General features: G+C 42.9%; 2 protein-coding genes across 3 annotated transcripts in view; one reads left to right on the plus strand and one right to left on the minus strand.

The window, feature by feature from the left end:
- OSGIN2 (oxidative stress induced growth inhibitor family member 2) overlaps positions 1-20,491 on the plus strand; it is a 265,522-nt gene that overhangs the window by 129,398 nt on the left and 115,633 nt on the right. For both annotated transcript variants that reach the window (XM_069621321.1, XM_069621320.1), the window contains exon 4: positions 18,664-18,855. In XM_069621321.1, the coding sequence (XP_069477422.1) occupies positions 18,664-18,855 (192 nt within the window). The remainder of the gene's footprint in view (positions 1-18,663; positions 18,856-20,491) is intronic.
- LOC138497699 (uncharacterized) overlaps positions 1-20,491 on the minus strand; it is a 192,391-nt gene that overhangs the window by 104,599 nt on the left and 67,301 nt on the right. The window lies entirely within an intron of this gene.

Raw genomic sequence — 20,491 nt, forward strand, 5'->3', positions numbered from 1 at the left:
GCCCCTGGATGCTGGGGGGTGGGGGTGCAAGAAGACATGAGTTGGACATGAGTGGGGCCCTGGTGGAGGGTGCCCCTTGATGCAGGGGGGTGGGGGTGCTGGGAGACATGCGTTGGTGGGCAGTAGTGCAAGGTGACATGTGGGTTGGCTGGGGGGCATGGCCATGGTGGATGAGCTGCCTGCGGGACATGTGCACGGTAGTCCCCTGTGGTGTGGGCCACCTGCAGGGGCCGTGGAGGGTGTAGAAGGAACAGCTGGGAGGACCCACACGGCCAATTCACGTGTGGGACTCCCCGGCACCCCAGAAATACACGTAGGCTGCTGGATTTGTGTGTGGAATTTGCTGCGCACCCGGAGTACACGTACCCTGCTGAAATTGCGTGTGGAACCTCCCCCGCACCCTGAAATACACGGACCCAGGGCAATTGCGTGTGGAACTTCCCGCGAACCCCGTAATACACGTACCCTGCAAATTCGCGTGTGGAACTTCCCGCGAACCCCGTAATACACGCACACGCTAATTTTCACACAGCGGGTGTCCGTGTTTGTCGGTACCCCTTTGCACCTCATTTGTCCTAGAGGGCCACTGTATGGACCATTCATCATGGCTGTATATGGGTGCTTTTTGTTAGCGCACATTTTGGCGAACATTTATTTCAGGCGCAGGGACGCTACCGCCTGCTTTCTTGTGGCGTACTTGTTTGGCCCTGTGCGCGTCTTTCACCGTGCGCTGGCTTGCGCTATTCAATTCCATGAATACGGGTTGTAGGCGAGCGTGTGGGCGTTCCGCGCACTTGCCTCCTGTACTTCCCCCGTGACGCCCATATTTTCACGCATTGTTCCCCATTCTGAGTGTTATGCCCCGTGTTCCGCCTACTTTTGTGATGTGCGCCGCGCTATGTGCGATTTCGCAGTGGCCATGGCACACGCTGTTGGATGACCTGTGCGCCAGCGTGCCCTTTTTCAGCGCACATCCAATGTTTTTCTCGCGCACGGACTTCCATGAATCGATGTGCGCTGGTTTCCCTGCGATTTTCGCACTTTTACTGCGAATCACACGTTTTGGCACCTCTGCGCGGGAATTTTTGGCGCACATTAATTCCATCAACCAGCCAGTAAACTATTTCAAAATGTAAAAGTTCATACATAAAGTGGCACATAATAAATCCCATGATACACACTGTGTTTTATACAGTAACAAATGCACTGGCAACACATGCATTAAAACATGTTTGCAAGTTATTGTGAGATGGAAAAATTATAAAATGTTTTCCCAGCATTCAAGCCAAAAAAGAAAATCAAATACATTCTTTGTATAGAAGCAACTAAAAAAGGGAAATGCATACTTTTTCTACAGACACTGCTATTATCAAACATTACAACTTCTACAAACATTTAAACTACCAAGGAAGTGAAACATGACAGGCAGTCATTATTTGCAGCAGCAGTAGCATTTTCTAGTGAACAAAATCTAGAAACTATTGGTGAACAACATAATTTGGAAATTCAAGCCTCAACTAAGATTTAAACAGAAACGAGTGAAACCTCGATCTGAAACCTTCCTCCCTTTTCAAATTTAGACCTTCACGGTTTCCCAAAGATCTACCCCATGCTAAATATATTTGATCATTTATGAAAACAAAAGTTAATATACATTAAGTCAATATAAGTATTAAAAACATGAAAAAAGTTGGTCATGCAATAAGTTAGTCAATCATACAAACCTTTCAAGAAAGTGAGTAATTAAACAATGCAACATATTAGTAGATAGTTGGTACCAAAAACAAATAACCACAAATCCTGAGTGAAGCTTTCTCTTTGTTTTAAGCCGTCGTCTGAGAAACTGTTTCCTCAAAGGTCCACCACTGCCCACACTGTTAGAAGAATCAAGATATCTCATGCAAATGAATTTGATGAAACTATGGACAACAGTTTACAAATCCACACAACTAAGAAAAGGCATCAACACTGTGTTTTATGCACGAGCCATGGCAAAATGAGTGACAGTTGGCCAGTGCCAGGGATTCAAAAACAGTTAGATTTTGGAGTTCCTTGGAATGAGGAAGTGTTGCAAGGTTGTATGGAATAATTGAAACAGTTTAAGTGTTCCCTTGTGGCCAGGATGTATCAGCTACGTCATAATTTCAGTTGAGCTTGCTTTCACAATTTCTGGAATGATGTGTGGGAATTTCGAAAATCCTCTATTTCTTTTAATAGTTACAAATCTATTTCTTGAAAATGTGTAATATACGAAAGATGTATTTATTATGTTATGAAAATGCAAATGTTACCTGGGCCGTTGTATGTAACCTAGGTTCGCTAGAAGCTTGTGAAACATGGGTTACATACATCTGAAAGAACTGTACTAAATCATCAAAATAACTCCTTGAATATTGAAACAATTCTGGGACCTTTTCTTTGTGATATGGCAAAGCCCACCCCACCAAGTTATATCTATCTCTGAATAGAAATTGATTTGATGGGCACCAAAGGTTGAGTGATGAATCGTCTATGAACTTCAGTCTGTAGCACATAGACCATCTCCTTAATGTACTGAACGAACTGTGAGTGAATGTTTGACTGGAAACGTTTCCTTTAAAGGATGTTTGGATAGTCCTGCACAACTGGGTCAGTTGTATGAAGCTTTCCCTGCTATACTTTCCTTTCATCACACCGCTCTGCTGGGTTTTCTCCCATATGCGTTTGTCTACATGCGTGCCTTTGTTCTTTTACAGGTCTTCTTTTTTGATTGCATGCTGATGAATTGCCCGTTTAGATGATGACTATGGAATTTCTTTGATTATTGTTAATAATGTATTCATATTTCTGTCATGCTTTAGTCTGCAATGTAGTCTTCTGATTCTTTGGCACAAATCCCTTGTCTAAATTGTTCTGTTCAATGAATTTATTTTGAAGTGTTAAATACAATTTGTTTTACAAGTACAGTTAATATTTTTGACAAATACTTTTTCTGGTGTTTTTATAAATATTGTTAATGTCAAACGTGCCAAACTCAAAAAATAAAATAAAACCAAGCAATATGAGATCCATCACACTGGTAACAACTATAGATGTTGACTATCAAATGCAAAGTCCAATACATTTTAGCATTGTCTGGAGACAATATGGCCAGCTCATCAAAACACTGATGGAATCTCCCATTGGAGAACTCCATCAACAAACTAGACTTCATATCTTAAATTTTGGGCAATGCCTTCCATCTATTTGAAAAAGGCGTCCATGCAGAATGCCACATGTCTGGCTTCAGGCACCATCAAGAAGAATCAATGAGAGAAGGAGGCAATTTCAATTAGGTGAAACATAGGGTTTGTTTACCTTTACTCCATTGTCTCTGACTCTCTGGCTGGGGAGCAGGCTGATCATCTTAAAATGCAAGATGGTACTACTTGCAGATTTGCCATATGGGCGTGCTACTCTGATGTGCTTTACTTGGAAATCAGCAACCGTGTCAATCATGGCCACCTCTTCCCCCAGACATATCCTGGTTTGTTTTTGTCTAGGAACAAGAACATGATACTTGATATAAGCCCCTACTCCCATACAGAGGCTGCTCAGCTCCTGAAAATATAGTGTATAGCCACATGGAGCTTCCACAAGATTACATTGACTAGTTCCACAAATGCAACCTAATTCAAAAAGTTAAAAAGAGGTTGCACTATTCATGCAGATGTTTGTCCTTTCGATGCTGGTGCATTCCTCTGATCATTTCACATAGAACACCACTTTCTTAGTGGTAAGTGCCCATGCCTACAGAGTGAGTGAAATCTAGTCTTTCTCAACTAAGAAGCCTTAAATAAAATTCCATGCAGACAGTGACATGTAAGACACATCCCAGTTTTATAACAAAACTTGTTTCAAAATGCCATTTCCATAAAAATCTCATTTCCAGATTTCTTTAAGAACGCCTTTATAACAGCTAGAAATCTCTACATACCTTCCAAAATGCACTTGGCTAAAACATACAAGGGGCACTGGCCTAACTACACAGCTGTTTACAGCCTACGGTACAGCCAGAAAATGTCAAGCAATGCATAAGTCTACAATCTTGAAATGGCTAGCAGGCTTTGTCACACTGCATTCCACAAGAGATCAACCACACAAATTGAAAATGTAGAAGTGATTTGTGCTCTCAGAATTGCATCGTATGAAATTAAATTAATTCATGACTCTGCTGGCGAAGGGTGTAGGATAATTTGACCTAGAGTGATCAATCGACCATCCCATTCTTTCTAAGTTTTAGGCAGCCTTGCAAAACCGGCCACCAGAGAACATTTCCCACAAACCATGTTTCTCAGAGAACTATTTCCCCCTTTGCAACAAAGCATGAGGGCAGGAAGTAAGCACACCTACCTATTTTAAGACCATTTACTTAGGTTCTCCCATGATTCCTCTTTAAGCCAGACCCAAGATATGCATTTTAAAAACATTTTCTTTATGTTCATTGGCCATTACGATCCATTATCCCTTCCAGAGCAAAAATGACGACGGCAGGATTAGCAAGAATGGCCAACAGCTGACAATGGCCATTGGGCTGAATACTTCGTTTGAGGTGGTTCAGAAGGTTGATTGCTTACTTTAATGGTCAATAGGGGATTACCAATGTACTCACACTGGAATAAACTCATTCAAATATAAAAATCATTACACATCAGACCGCATCAGGGACATCATTTTGGGTTGCATCCACGACCTCTGTCTCTGTGTTCTCCCTTGCTACCCCTGAAATCTCCTTTGCTACCCCTGAAAAAAATATATATATATTTTAAACTGAAACATCTGGAGTTTCTGGGGCCCCCACAGCCCCCGCAGTGTGGGGGCTCTGCCACACAAGGTCTCGGGGTGTCCCGGCGCAGTCTTCACCCATCAGGATGAAGGTTGGGCCGGGGATTGCAGCGTGAGAAGGAAGCGCTCAGTAGCGGTTGGAGCTAACATTGACATGTGGCACGTGTCACATGCCACGTTCAGCTCTAACCCCTTCTCCTCCGGCTTTCTCAAACCTCATATACAGGAACCAGGAAACTCTCCCAGCTTCGTGGTTTCTGTTTGTGAGCAGCACGGAGGAGCTGAGGGTGGCCTGAAGTGACGGACCGGAGCTGGAAAAATGGGTAAGAAGGCTATTAAAAAAATAAATAATCCGATGTGTATTTTGCGTGTATTTATTTTTTTTAAACATTTTTTTGCATTTTTAAAGCACTCACACAGCCCGGGGGCATCGGGGCGCCGTTACCGGAATATGTCTTAGTTGCGTATTTATAACATGCTTAATACCCAGAGGTTTGCCAGCACGGACCCGGGGATTGAACCTGTATTGCTTTGTGTCGTCTTGTTTCCAAGGCGAGCACGTTGCCGCTGAGCTATCCTCCCGGGACGTGAAGTGCATGTCAGATGTATGTATGTGCTATGGGTCAGTGAGTGTTGGGTGAATGAGATGAAATGTGATAGTGTGTGTGTGTTTGAATGTACAGGGTGGGTGTGTTCCTGTGTGGAGAATGCAGTGCAGGTGGACGTGAGGGGTCAACGCTGGGTGAGTGATTAGGAATTTCAGTGTGTGTAAATGTTCTGGGTTGGTGCCAGTGCCAGTGTATGTGAGAAGGTATATGGGTGAGTGACTGGTGGGTGAATGGGTATGGATGTGATTGTGTGTGAGAATGTTCTGAGTGGGTGGGTGCATGTCTGTGGTGAATGCAGTGTGAATTATAGTGAGAGGAGATGTATAGGTGGGTGAAAGAGTGTGTGCCTGGCTGGCCTTGGGAGACTGTGGATCACCAGAGCATTTTTGACACATACCTCATTGACTTTGCATGTTTTACTGTTATTTTTCAGGCAAAGCCAAGTTCATGCGCGTTATTACTTGCTAGAATGGCATTTTAGTACGGCCATTCTAGCCATTGCTTACTGTGGCATGACATTTATTACTCGTCATCTTTGATCAAGCAAGCATGATAAATAGTATTACCTCACTAGACTGATGTTTTGGTGTAGTGGCCTGTATATTTCTTACTGTAGCATGACTTTCTATTAACTGAGCATCTACGATGAAGCACGTATGATAAGTGTTCTTATGGGTCTAGACTGGCTTACATTGGAAGCAGTTTGGACATGTTTTCTTATTGTGAGATGTCACTTTAAATGGCCAAACCAACAACAGTATTTTCTTACATAGGGGCACTGGCATGTAGTGACACCAGCTTTGTGCCTATTGCCAGTAATGATGCTATAAAAAACATCTCAAAGCTAACATGAGTATGTTCTTATATGGGAATTATAGCATATGTTGGTAGAGCCAGCATGGAAATTTGTGGGCAAAACCAGCATGAACATGTTTTTTATACTGGCATATATTGGGGACCGGCATGACAATGCATTGGGAAATGCGCTTGTGCAATTTTGGTGACTTGCATCCATTTAACTTTTTTTCCATAAGTTACCCTACACCCTACAAAACCAATTGCAAACAGTCTGGCCTTTTACCTACATTTTCACAGTAAGTGTGCTTTGTAAGGCACCATTTTAACCCATTATTCAAAACATTTTCTCATGGGAGGGGGAAGAATCCCTCCAGGCCCCCCAAACCCGTTTTCGTTAGTTCGGGCCACCTCGCTATGCTCGTTCGCAATCGCATACTTGTGGCAAGTATTTACACCTTCCAATAAAACAACTCCCCAACCACCACAGTTTGCTGGTATATATTGGGACCAGGCACCAGCCCCTTCTTGCTAGGTGAAACAGTTAACTTTTATTAAAAAACAGATTTACTTCTTTCACTAGTGCATGCTTCTGCAGAGGCATAATCATCATGGACATTGCACACGCGTTGTGGTCCGGGCCGGCCCAGGGTGTGGCGTGCCCTGTTCTTTAAGGAGCTGGGGAGGGCACTTGGCATGGCTCGCAGGGAGTCCCCCAAATTTGTGCTACGCAACGGATTCGGCTCTGCTCACCTTGAACGCATTCAAGTGTGATGTGAATAATTGAGAGGGGCCGCAAACTCGACCAGGACCCTGCTCTGTGCAACACTGTTTAAGAAAATAAGCGTTGGACACACAGTCTCTGAAGTGAGTGAGCCATGGAGTGAAACACTCCTCCCCACTCAAACTCCTTCTGGGAAAGGGCTTTGTGGAAGCTTCATTGATGGGCCCGTCCTTGGAGGGGGTAGGGAGGATCATTGAATTACGCACCTCACACATAGAGCTCTGAAAATCGTAGATGCATTGAGCCCCACTCTTGAGGGAAGTGCAGCCCCCCCTCCCCACACCATGGCAGTTAAAGATTAAAGAGTTATGTATCGAAGCCTAGGACATTGTGTTATGTTCTGCTCTGGGTGTTGGGGGACAACATGTGGTTGCTTGTCACATAATCTAAAGATAAATGCACACAGAGACATATGGCCTCAGCTTACACCCGCACAATAGGTTTCTTCTATCGTAGTGGTAGCTAAATCATAGGGCCTCATTACGAGGCTGGTGGTACAACCCACCGATGCCGTAACACTGTTTCTGCCACCCGATATCCCGGTGCCACTGGGATATCATAAGTGGCGCTGGAACGGTAAATCCCCATTCCCATGGAGTCCCATAGGACTCCATGGGAATGTGGACACTGAAACACTGGCACTGTTGCTAATGGTGCTGGTGCTTCAGTGAAAACACTGCCGGTAGGGGCCTGAACTTCCGGCAGGTCGGGCCTGCCGGGAGCACCGTGACCCTGCCGGCAGACTCCTAGTTTGGTGGTCCGGAAAGGGTGTTGGTACGTTGCTACCAGCAACCTTATTTTCCGGGCTCCAAACTTCTAATGAAGCTCATAGATGCATTTATAACCAGGGAATTTTGTTGATACTAAATCCTGGTGATTATTTAATTTTCAGGCCTTGCTCGTGCATCAATTTGCTCCTGGATAAACAGACAGCGCACGCCTCCCCAGGTCCGTGCTTTTTTGGCTTATTTAACACATTAATGCCACAGATAAGTGCTTATATGGCCATTGATGTATTAATGTTTCATACACTAGCAGCAGCCTGCGTTAGAGATTTTGGTAACCCTGTTACAAGTACAGCATTATGTTTGTTTTACATATAGGCTCCACGTCAAATCTGGGAAATGACATTCCCCAAGTATGTGATTGTGGACAAATCTCGCCTCCCTCTATGCTTGGGTTATTAGATCTTGCTGAAATGAAAGCACCCGGTGTTAGATGCACCTCAAGGTTGTGTGCCATCACATCCTGTTATGTCACTTGTCGGTGGGGTAAAATGACATCACTTCGTCTGATGTCATCGGAGGTCAAGAATTTGTGGTGTCACTTAAGCTAACACTGGCATTTTGGTGCAATGACATCCTTGGACCGCATGATAACCAGCCAATTCCCAATCCCTCCTTTCCATATACCTAGCCTAACCCTCTCCTTATACCGATGATCCCACCCTTTATCAACAGGCTCGGACTGGCCTATAGGGCAATAGGCCCATGGCCAAACCAAAAACGGAAACTTCTGGTGTGGGCCAGGTTTTTTGGTGTAAGTGGGCAACTTTTTTGGGCAATGTGGGCCAGTTACTACACTATGCGGCTAATCGTTTTGACCAGTGTTGCTGAATAAATTATCTTTCAAATGCACAATTTGCATCCCATGTTATAAAAAAAACTCCCCTGTGGGTACTATTCAAACAGTGTCACAAAATGAATGAATAGCCATTTGTAACTGTGGGCCACTTTTTTTATTGTTGCCCGAGACACGTTTATAGCCCCAGTCTGACCCTGTTCATCAATCACCCCACATGCACCTCTTTGCACTCTACCCCTACAGAAACATTCTTGCCAAGCCCCCACCCAACCCCACAGGCCTATCTCCAACCTCTGCCCTCATCCCTGTCCTCCACAAACATTTCCACAATGCATTGACATTCACAACAGGTAGTTCTGTCATGATTTTCATCATACCCTGTATGCCAGAGCCTAATCTCCACCCAAAAGGCTGTTGAAATGCCCACTTGGGGCTGGGCATGTTTTGCAACAGAGACTAGGGCTGTACCCAAAAAAGGCTCTGGAGAATGTTTGGTCTCTTCACTTTAGTGTAAGAGATACAACTACCCCTTAGAACCTGACTGGCTTACTACTGAACAGCAATATTATCGTAGGTCCACCTTCTGGATGAATTAATTTATCAATGCCTGTTACCCTTGTGTGTATGATAAACCTTAGATGCTATCACAATTTTCCCTACACAGTTCTTATGACTAAATCAAGTGTTTGAACTTGCAATATAGTGTCTTTTCTACTCATAAATCAAAACACATTAATAATACTGTCACACTTGTATAGCATATGTGTATTCTCTCATATATAGTATATATGAGCATTAAAAATAGAATAGTCACGCAATACACAGTTCCTAATATTCGCATAGTGGAGTAGATACCTAACATCCTACTCTTCTAATATGTTAACTACCTACTACCAATCACATGTGTATGTGGCCAAGAAAAAACTTTAAATCGTAGTTGGTTGTGTTGCTGTGGGTTGGCAAATCATGGGCCAGGTTCAGTTATACAGACCGAACTCTGGATAAACCATTAGATGGAAAGGGTTAAAAAGTCCATGGGTTGTATTGGTAGTTAACTAAGAACAGCCTAAAAGGGATCTAATCACTGCTAATCCTTTGGTGCCTTCTTGGTTGCTGCCCTTGCCCCTACTTACCTGCCTCTCTGCCTTTGCCGTTGTTGAGCAGGTGGAAGTGGATCTTGGTTGTGAGACACCAAGATCCACACAACAATACCATCGCCACATCCAACAATGAAAGCAGCGCCCTCTTCAAAGCCATCAAGCGCTGAATAAAACAAATGCATGACCCACCCGTACTGCATTCCATCGAAAAATCCACCACCATCAACTCTTCATCAACAAGATATCCATGACCCACTAACACAGACACCAATGTCACAACTAATGATACATTACACATCAATTTTCGCAAAACCACAACTACCTGGACAGCTTTCAAGACAATCTGTATGGAAGGCATCACTGCCACCCTAGTATCCTGCAAGGCCACAACAAACATGGACGATATCCTCTCTTCCTCCATATTCAAGACCCTTACGAATGAAGCACTCCCTTACCTGGCAATCGGCAGCCCCCTAACAAAACACCAGACAAATCCTCCCACTTTTCAAGAGATCAACAATGGACCCTGATGGCCGCAGCAACCACCGCCCTATCACCCATCTTCCCCTTCTAGGGAAGATCCTTGAGAAAGCAGTAGCTGTGCAACTCCTCTAACACGTGGAATCCAATGACCTCCTTCAGTGCTACGAATATGGCTTCAGACTCAGATGCAGCACAGAAACGGCTTCCAACAAGGTGATCGATGCCCCTAAAATCCCGGATGATGGTCATCCTTTCCTCCTGGTTCTCCTTGACCTCTCAGCAACATTTGACACGGTAGATCACCAGACACTCAGTGGCAATTTATATTGCCACATCCAGATCAGCAAGCTTGTCCGCAGCTGGTTCTAATCACCCCTTGCTAATCGCCACAAGTTCATACAAATGGACTCCTCCAGATCACCAACTCTACCCAGTGCTACAGATTAGATTTTGAGGTGGGAGTATTTTACTCCCTATTTTTAAACTTGGAGAGTAAATGTGATTTTAAGAGTAAAAATTACTTTTCTCCTTTGCAAGAGAGTAAAACGTATGTGACATCCAGCCGACGTGTGCAAAAACTGTATGGAAATCATTACTATGCGGCAGCCTTCTGCATTGTGACAGAATACACCTTTCATTATTTCTCTGAGGTCTGGCCATTTGATCTCTCCTGTTTTTTTTTATAAATGTTGAAATCACAATCACCTAGCCAATTACATAGTGAAGCAAACATGAATTGTATTGTGAGTTTTGAGGTTTGATAGCCGAATTGCCTTTTGATGTTTAATGAAAGTCCTCATTTCCTGGAGCTATTACTACCTAATGGTATGCCAATGTTATGATACAACAGTGCAGAGAGGCAAGGACTCCATGCTAATTTCAATGTCTAATCTAATGGTCAAATGGTTATTTATATAGCGCTTTTGTCAAAGCTGTGTACATAGAACATATTTATCACAATTATCACCAAACCAAAGTCGGTACTCCTTTATCGACCTCGAAAGGATGAAAGGCTGAGTTCGCCTTGTCGGTATTCGAAACTGCAACCTACAGATCACGCACAGATTGCAGCAACGAGTGCTCAACCGGCTGAGCTATCTTATTGGCTAACATCCTTCAGAGGTTGGTTAACTGAGTATCGACTGAGGTATAATAATCACAGTACCTAGATGTTGGACGAACCATTATGAAGCGCTACATAAAGTAACTTTAACTTTGTTTGTTTTTGAACAGCGCTTGCACTTCCTGGAGAGTCAGGGTGTTTTAATTGTAGTCTTGAAGATTTGAGAGGCTAGAACACGTGTGATTGGTGTAATGACAATCGCTCACCCTTTAGCAAAGTCTCTGCTGCTGCTGACAATTTATAGTAATGTACCCCATTGACTGCAAGGTTGAATGGATGTAAACTAGACTGTGCGTAGTCATCATTTTACACACTGGTTTTATAATTAGAGTTTTAATTAAATTATAAGTGCAAAAATGATGTGCCTCCGCATGATTATGCACACAGCACCGGAACTCTGAAAAATACAAATGTGCAATACTGGTTTGCTTTTACTGGGGAAAAAAGGCATAATTTGTTACAAAATATTATTTCTCAATTGCAACTTAGTTTTCCATCTTATTAATTATACAATCCTAAAATTCTAGGAAAATGTATCTGCGCAGTGCTTCGGTTTGCTCGATGAGCAAACACACAACACAGCAGAAACTGAATGGAAAGAAACCATTCCTTTTTATCACAGTGCAATTTATTTTTTTGAAGGGCTTCAGAGAAATGTATTCTGTTTCAGAGGTGGCTTGCAATTACATCAATGTAGCTACAAATCAAAAGAAGGCTTCTGGTTTCTGTCAAGTAACCTGACCTTTGCACTGCCCTCTGCTCTAAACATGTGTGTAAATGTACACAGGAATATAATAAAGCTGTCATATTTACAAGATGTTCATGTGTAAAAAGGCCTGGTACACACCTTATCTGGAGGCCTGACTCTACCTATCACCTTTGGAGTCTCGTCAGGATCCACTCTCTGCCCCATGCTCTTCAATCTTTACATGGAACTGCTTGGAACCCTCCTCTAGACTCCACATCTGCCACTACACAGAGAACACGCAGCTCTTCAAGGTATCCTCCATCCTCCACAGACTCGAGGCATGCCCCACATTGATCCAGTCGTGGATTCCCAGTACTTACCTGAAGCTCAATCCCTCCATGAATTAATTCCTACTGCTGCCTTACACTGAACACCCTGATATCCAGACCTGGCTCTCTATTTTGAAACTCAAGGGATTCACACCCCATCTGGCCACCTGCACTGAGACACAAATGGTGCAATATCAACTTTCTCTACTGTGTAAAATTAAGCCCTTCATCACAGAACACAACTTCAGATCTGCTGTCTAAGCCTTGGTCCTCTCCCACCTGGATGGTGACAATTACCTTTTGGAAGACCTTCCAGCTACCACCCTAGCACCACTGAGATGTGTGCTGCATGTTGCAGCATGTCTCGTCAAAGTACTCTGCACATTCAACCACATCACCTGACCCTCCTCGAATTGCACTGCTCCTGATGCAAGCCTGCATCCCCTGCAAATCCTGCTGCATCAACTACATGGTTGTTGGCCTGAAGTCCCCAAGCTACTTCACTGTACCTCACTGTAAAACTCTGCATCTCCAGAGGCTTACGATCCACCAGAAGGACAGACATGTGCAGACTTGAACTCCGCCGATGCATGAAGGAATGAACTAGAAGACATGCCTTCTCTGTCTATGCCCAACACTCTGGAATCACTTCCCCGTCAACATCTTGCTCTCCCCCACACTTCTACGGTTCTGGAAGGAGCTCAAGACTCCCTCTTCAGTGAATGGCTCCTTTCGAACAGCCCATGTCCACACACCCTCCACTCCCCACCTTACATGAGACTGGGTGATCTGCTCCCCACTGTTTTCTCCTGATTGCTTGTAGGTCTCTTGCTACCATACTGCCCATCCTCCCTGTTAGCTCTCTGCCCCCTTGCTGCTCTGCTTCCCTCGCCATGTTCACCCCCCTGATTATAAAGCAATCTGCTGCTTCCCGAAGCTAAGTCCATGCTCAATGAATACCCTAATAATAATAGAGCCATGGATCAAAAAGGATTGCAGGTCCAGCATTTGAAATCGCCTGCAAAAGATTCTAATCATCCGACCTCCTCCTGATGGATCCACTTATGCTGGCCAAAGGAGGAGCAACACAGGTTATATATGGCCCTGTGCCCACCCTAAACTCAGTGTGTCACCAGAATAGATAAGATTGAAAGGCAAACCCAACATAAATGAATCATGGGTTATCTTAATAGACCTCCCGTTGAAAAGAAAAATGTATGTTGAAAAAATGGGTAAAAATGGCTTATTTCAGCCCCAGAAATATTGAAACGGTTAATTAGATTTGGCAGAGTGCCAATTTGTAGCCCCATATAACTGTCTTGGGTGTAGGCATCTTAAAGCGGGCCGCTGTTAGTTTCCAAGGCAGTTCAGCTTTGTAAAGTAGTTTGCCCCCAAATTACTGAAGCAAGCCTTAAAATTCAGATGTTGACTAAATTGGCAAAGTGACAATTTTAGATCCAAAGACTATAACTAGTCCTGACCTACTCGTTAAATCTGCCTGCTTTTCTTACCCAGGCAGGTCAAGATTGTGTGAGACAACAGTGTCCCCCAGGCCCTGCTCCTTTGTGTTTCAGCATAGCCTTTAGTGAAATCTTAGAACTACCATGAGCTGCGAAAAGCACTTCTTTTTAAAGGGGAAGCCCCACCCGTTTCCCTGTCAGCCAATCAAATTATAAAAGATAATGCTGTCATTAATGTAAACACTTGTTTAGTTTATATTTGAATTGAAGCCAATATTGTATCTGTAGCTTGACGTATGAACTTGCAGGTTGCAACCAGATGGCTTTTGCCAAATGATAGACGTCAGTGCTTTTACCATTTTCTACTGTGATCCTTTGCAAGTTTCCAATAATATTTATTGAAAAAGTATTCACAAGTCCATCATTGTGGTTGAGTATTGTGTGATTCCTCTTCGTGTGATATAACTAAGGTGATATTGCATCCACAGCTCCTATGATTCTTGTTGAATTATGTCACAGGTTTTAATCCTGGTTAGCACACTTGTTCACAATTTTGTGATCGTGGGCAAATGACTGTCCCCATCCACTTCACTTTACATATATGGGAATCAAATAAACATATGTATGATATTTTATGTGCAATAAAACGGCAATGAGAGAACATAGTGGAGAGCCAAGTTGCTAACTTGGAAACAGAAAATCTGGATCCTAATCTGGGCTTTCCTTCTTGACCAAAGTTGTTTGAGCTTCAAGAACTCACTTGTAACCTTTCCATGTGATCGTGATCCCAGTTGCCAGTGAAGGATACCGGAGTGCAGAACTTCAGGCAACCTCATACAGATTTAGGGGCATTTAAAAATATATATATATTGTGGTGTTTCCCAAATTTACGGTGTAATGAGTACTTAAAGTGGCGCCATTTAACAATGATGAATTTTAGAGGGCAACAAAGTAAGCGTCCCCACTCATCCAGACAACCCACTTAGAATCACCAGAACTTTAGACGGAATATCAAAATTTTATTAAATGTTTATAAAAAAAATATCTAAAAAGTAAGAACATATTTATTAAAAGACAAGAACAAAGTGCATGTAACAATAGTTAGTTTACTAATATAGTTGATGGTTGTTCTAGCACCGATGTCACCATGACTTCGGGTTATAACACTTGAGAAATTGTGATGACATATACAAGTGAAACAATAATCCCTCGTCGGGTTTCAGGAATGATTAAGAAAACACATATAGCTAGTACTATTTGTTACTAGTATTTTGCCTCATTTAACAATATAATTTTTTGTAGTACGATTTGTACATATTTTTAATTTCTTTCTGAACTTTGAGAGGGGACATAAACAATGTAGTGATGGTATGGAGTTAACAAATAATTTGGCAGAGTGGGGTGGTGTGAGGATGGGGAGGCCACAAATAAAATATACGTGTAGGCTGCAGTCCAGACATACCAGTGCACCATCAAGTGAGGTTGACTGTCGTTCAAGTGCTGGGGTGACAATTTGGTGTTGTTGTTTATTGTCCAAGTGCTGAGAGAATTCTAGCGAAAGACGAAGATGTGGCCAACCTTTCTTAGAAAGTTGCGACCTTTGGGCCTTCCTAAATTGGAAATGGTCAGGCTGAAGGTTAAGGGTGGGAGCAAGGGGTGGCAGGAGTCATTCCATTTGTGTTTTGGCCCAACGCTCTAAACTGAAAGCCTCCTCTTTAGATGTTCCTCAGTGGCGCAGCAATGCCAACTTTGGCCAATAAAAGATGGCTCCTAAAATCAAGTCCGTTTTGATCCATCAAAGAAGAGCAAAATGGTACAATTCTTCTTGTTTGCTAATTTTGTGCAAATGTTTTGCAACCTTGTGTTATAAAATGTCTCTGAAACCCAATATATTTTAGCTAATCTAATCCAAAACGACCATACAATGTTGCTGTTGTGTGTGGATTTTTTTTAAAGCCTAATTGTGTAGAAACAAATCTAGATGTTTTTTTTCTCTTTTTTTTCCCGTACCTCAATGGATCCATATTTGATTCAGATAGATAAAAGTCTATAATAAGACACTCCTACTATCTAGGTGTCAGTAAATGGTCCATATTTGTTCCATAGGTGGACACCCTGAAAGCATAGGATTGAAATGCGTTGGTAAAGGGCTATAGTTGTAGGCCTGTTCCAAGGGTTTTGGGATGTTGCTTATTGGTTGACAAATGTTTTGGTGGGCCTGCACCTCACCTTGTTCCACCAGGGTTCTGCTGGAGCTATTGATGTCAATGCAAGGTGCAGCATGAGCGTGCTAGGCTTTTTATAGGAACACCTTTGTTAGGTTTGGCTATTAGGTTGCGCTGGAAGTACTGTGTAGAAGCCAAAAGTGAAGATGATGGGTGAAATTTGTGTGAGTGTTTGGTTATACATCCAGCCATGGTTATGCTAGTACCTATGGCTATTCCCGCCCAAAACATAACCCCCTGGGATCTCGGCCTAGCTCTGTGCTTTCTGAAAATGGCGATGGCTCAAATGCAGCTATAAACCAGCTCCTGATAAAATACCAAAGTGGGCCTCATCCACTTCATGTATAAAGAAGTACTGTTCCTTAGACTGAATTCCTGTAAAAAATGAGCATTGGCAAAGCCAACAGTTTTTGCTCCTATAGGCTTTAGTATGCATTTGCTAGACACTGCCATAATATGTCCATGTACTAGCACCATGTGACTACTGTTATCATATGGCAAGATAGCAAGTACAATAATGGCAGTGCTTGGAAAATTTGGATACCATTTTTTACAAAACCAAAACTGTTGGCTTTGCAAGCGCTTATTTTGAGATGACCGCATCCAACAATTTTTACCTTCTCCTTTTCGTAGTCGCTTTAATAATGAGGAGTGTTTAACTTTTGGCTGAATCAAAGCACTCGCCTCTCTATCTTCATTGCCAGCAGCACATGCAATATGATCCTATTTCATTGATGCCCCAAACCATGGGGGAGGCAATTGAGAACCTGAAATCATTATGGTATTCTCACTTCAAGATTCCACTCACACAACCAAACACACCCAGAATGTAGTCTTCCCCGTTGGATTTAATTTAAAATGTAAGCACTCCTTGTAAGACCATTCATTCATCATGATGTGTCTACCTAAATAAAATGTTGTCCTTCAGAAACTGTGGGCCTCTCACAGAAAATCATACCCAGGACAGGTCGTCTATGGCAAAACCTGTACAAAAAAACCTAAATTAATCCATGCTTACTTCATTAGCCCTGGATTTGCATTTTATGCTGGGCTATGTCGTTTAATTTTACTTAAAGAGAAGGTCCTTCATATTCTGGCATGGAATTTGCAATACCAAGAAGTGATGGTGGGGCCATGCATGCCATTTTAATGCTTGGCAGCTATGATTCCGCCTAACTACCTACCGAGGGCCCTCCACAACATGACCTGTCCCACATAGGCTGTACAGTTCAGATTCGGGTCCCTGGCTTCCAGGAAACCAGTTCAGTGTATTGTGGGAAATGCAGTAACAAAACGATATGTTGACCGCATCAGTCTCAGGAAGGTGCCTAATCCAAGGCCGCCAGTAGAGCACCATTGTACATTATGGTGAATGCAATGCTAAAATGCTAGTTCCTGTTTCAGGTCTTCAATTAGAGTAGCACTGTGTTTACTGTTGTGCTGAAAATTACATATTTTGTTTCAAAGCTTTTCATTATGCCACCATAACGAATTGTTGGGGTGAACCCTGCATAATGTGGTTTCAGGTCTTGCAGTAGACCAGCACATTGTATTGTGGCAGATGTACTGTTTTCTTGAGCAAGCCTAATAATATGTGTGAAGCCGCCTTGGGAGAAATGCCCTTGTTTTTCCAGTCCTAATTATTTTACACTCTGCCTGTGGTAAGCAAAGATTTTAACACGTATGCCTGCTTAGCCAGTAATTGCTCACCTCACTCAGAAGACCTAACCCATGATACATGTCCAGTAAGGCTCCTAGCTCAGATGGGAGAATGGTGCACTACAGATGAAATGGTGACCTGTGCAACCCCCCTACTCTTACTCCTAAGCCCATCCGCCCACACCTCATTGGTTGAGGATTGTGTGGCAGATGTATGGGGGATGGTAGTATACTGGCTACAGAAAAGCCAACTAAGGCAGAAGGTGGCAGACCTCTATTGGAGCAGGATATGGTTGGCTGACCCGTTCTTCACTCCCCCTTTGTTACATGGAATACATGGAAGGCTCCTCACTAAACAACCAATGATAAATGGTTCACCATATAAGTAGGAGTTTGTGAAAGACACCTTAACCTAAAGGTTTGAGCTGGCAGCTTATTTTGGCATTTGGGTATCTATTTAAGAGAACAATGAAATAGAAATACTTGCACTAACAATTGTAAACTTTTAGAAATGCCTCCAGGCAGCGGTTTCCTCTATTTCTTTCAGTAAACTGTGCCATTGCAGATGTGAACAAGACTAATCTGTTCAACCCTGCCCCAAAAGGCACACTTCGACCGGAACTTCTGGATGACATCTTTTTTGCACGAGTAAACAAGCAGCTCTAGACATAATTAGGCTTTGCAGGGCCATTTCCATGAATTATAGCCTGATTATTGAAGAAAGCTAAAATATTATGGGAGGCTTTCCCTGATGTCTTTGCATTGGTTTATGGTATTGGCTCAAACATTAGCAACACATTTCTGTTCTAAGTATTTGCTTAAAATTTGTTTGGGGAGGTAGAGGGGTGAGGTTCGAGGGAAGTGCCTGAAAAATCTACGTTTACAATGGGATGATTTATTGTTTCACACAAAATAAGAACCTAATTTACTCCACTGTTCGTAATTTCGAGGAAACCTTAATGTGCTTGAGATTTAAAACTGAAACCCTTTGCTTTCATAAAATGTTCTTTTTTTGTCTTTAGGATTTAGAATACCTATCTGAGGGACTTGAAGGTCGCTCATCAAATCCAGTTGCGGTATTGTTTGATACACTGCTACATCCGGATGCCGATTTTGGGTATAACTACCCATCCGTTTTGCAGTGGAAATTGGAGCAACAGCATTACATCCCCCACTTGGTGCTTGGCAAAGGGCCACCGGGTGGAGCTTGGCATGTGAGTACCTGTTCTTCATCTGCGTGTTAAATTGCTTATCGTAGTTTAATCACATGTGGATTTCAAGCTTTTGAAGATTTTACTTTCAGTGGCAACAGAGCAGTCATTTGAAAATCTTACATCCCTGCCAGTTGGGCTACTTGCAGCTCTTACACCCTGTGCATATAACATCTTAAATGGCCTTGACTCCATTTTATTACTTTCTGCTGAGAGCACAAATATTGTGTAGTCTTTAATAGTGCATTCTTGGCTAAAGTAGTCTTTCTCAACACTTTTTTTAATGGTAGTCGCTGTATGTAGATCAGGAAAAAAGGATAAGTAATCTTAACTTCCACACAACATATTATGTCTCTTTCGACACACAGTTTGCGTTTCCTCCTTGCATCGTTTCCTCCCTTGCATACTCTGTACGTACTCTCTTAGGTGGAGCCTTTTGGGTAAGGTCCTAAATTGTTGAGTCTCCTACCCCCAGGGCAAAACAAATGTGCTTATTGAAAGGTTTTGAATGAATCATAGCCTCTGGCATTTCTCTGGGAAACCCATTGTATTTCAGCCGACCATGCAATTACAGAAGGGGAAAGAGCATTTGCAAGTCAAGCAAGGTCTCACCCCAAAATGGGCAGCCTGAAAACACTTGTGTATAGGCACCATGCAAATGTCTAATAAAATAAATAAGTCCAGCCGAACTGCAAGGCAACACCCCTTCTGTGTGAGACTACAAGTAACTCCAGACATGTTTCAGGCTCATCGGCCTTGATCAGTGAGGTATAGTTAGGCTCTCCAAGCAAGTCAACCTCAGGTCCCACATCTAGACAGATCTGTCCCTTCTGTGCAGAATCGAAGTGATATCTGGAAGGCTTTGGATGGCTCCTAACCTCTGTCTTTTGCTCTGGGCAGCCCTCGACAATTGGCTTTCAGACTGCAGTGTGGGTTGGACTGCCTTTTAGGGGTGGGGCAGGCCTGATTTGCATATGATAACCTTTCTGTAATGGCCTTGAAAGCTAGAAATCAATGGACTGAAGGGTTGCTCAGAGCAGTGCCAGAGGTTATGATTCATTCAAAACCTTCCAGCTATCACTTTTTTGTTTTAATGACGTAATGTACCTACAGCCCAGAAATCGCCTGCCTATGTACACAGGTTCTCACATTATTGAAGCCGACGCGCAGAGACGGAAACTAGCAATTTGCAGGTGGGAATTAAACCCGGGAATTTCAACGAATCCAAATCCAAACACAAATTCAACATGGAATCTTCTCCAACTGAATGTATGTGAACGTGTGATATGCCCTGATTTGAAAGGCTCAGGAAAGAGCTGAAACGCGTGTCATCAACAAGGGCGCTCCATTGGGAAATTTATGATTTATACTCACAATTTTGTGTGACTCATAAAATACTCAACTTGAAAGCAAACCAAAAATGTGGGCACAGTTTGTGTGAATACAACAAACTCATATCTAACCTCGGAGGTGGGGCAGTGTTTCCTCCGATTACCATTTCACACTTGCGCAACACCTCTCCATTGTTTATTTAAAGAGGTTGTCATACCGAAGAAGTTGACCCCCATAAATACACCCCACTATATACACATAGGCATAGGTCTCCCTGAACCATTTCAATTTCCCGGCTGTAAAGAGT

The sequence above is a fragment of the Ambystoma mexicanum genome, chromosome 5q (genome assembly GCF_040938575.1).
Source record: "Ambystoma mexicanum isolate Mex_15411 chromosome 5q, UKY_AmexF1_1, whole genome shotgun sequence".
In the NCBI taxonomy this organism is placed as follows: domain Eukaryota; kingdom Metazoa; phylum Chordata; class Amphibia; order Caudata; family Ambystomatidae; genus Ambystoma; species Ambystoma mexicanum.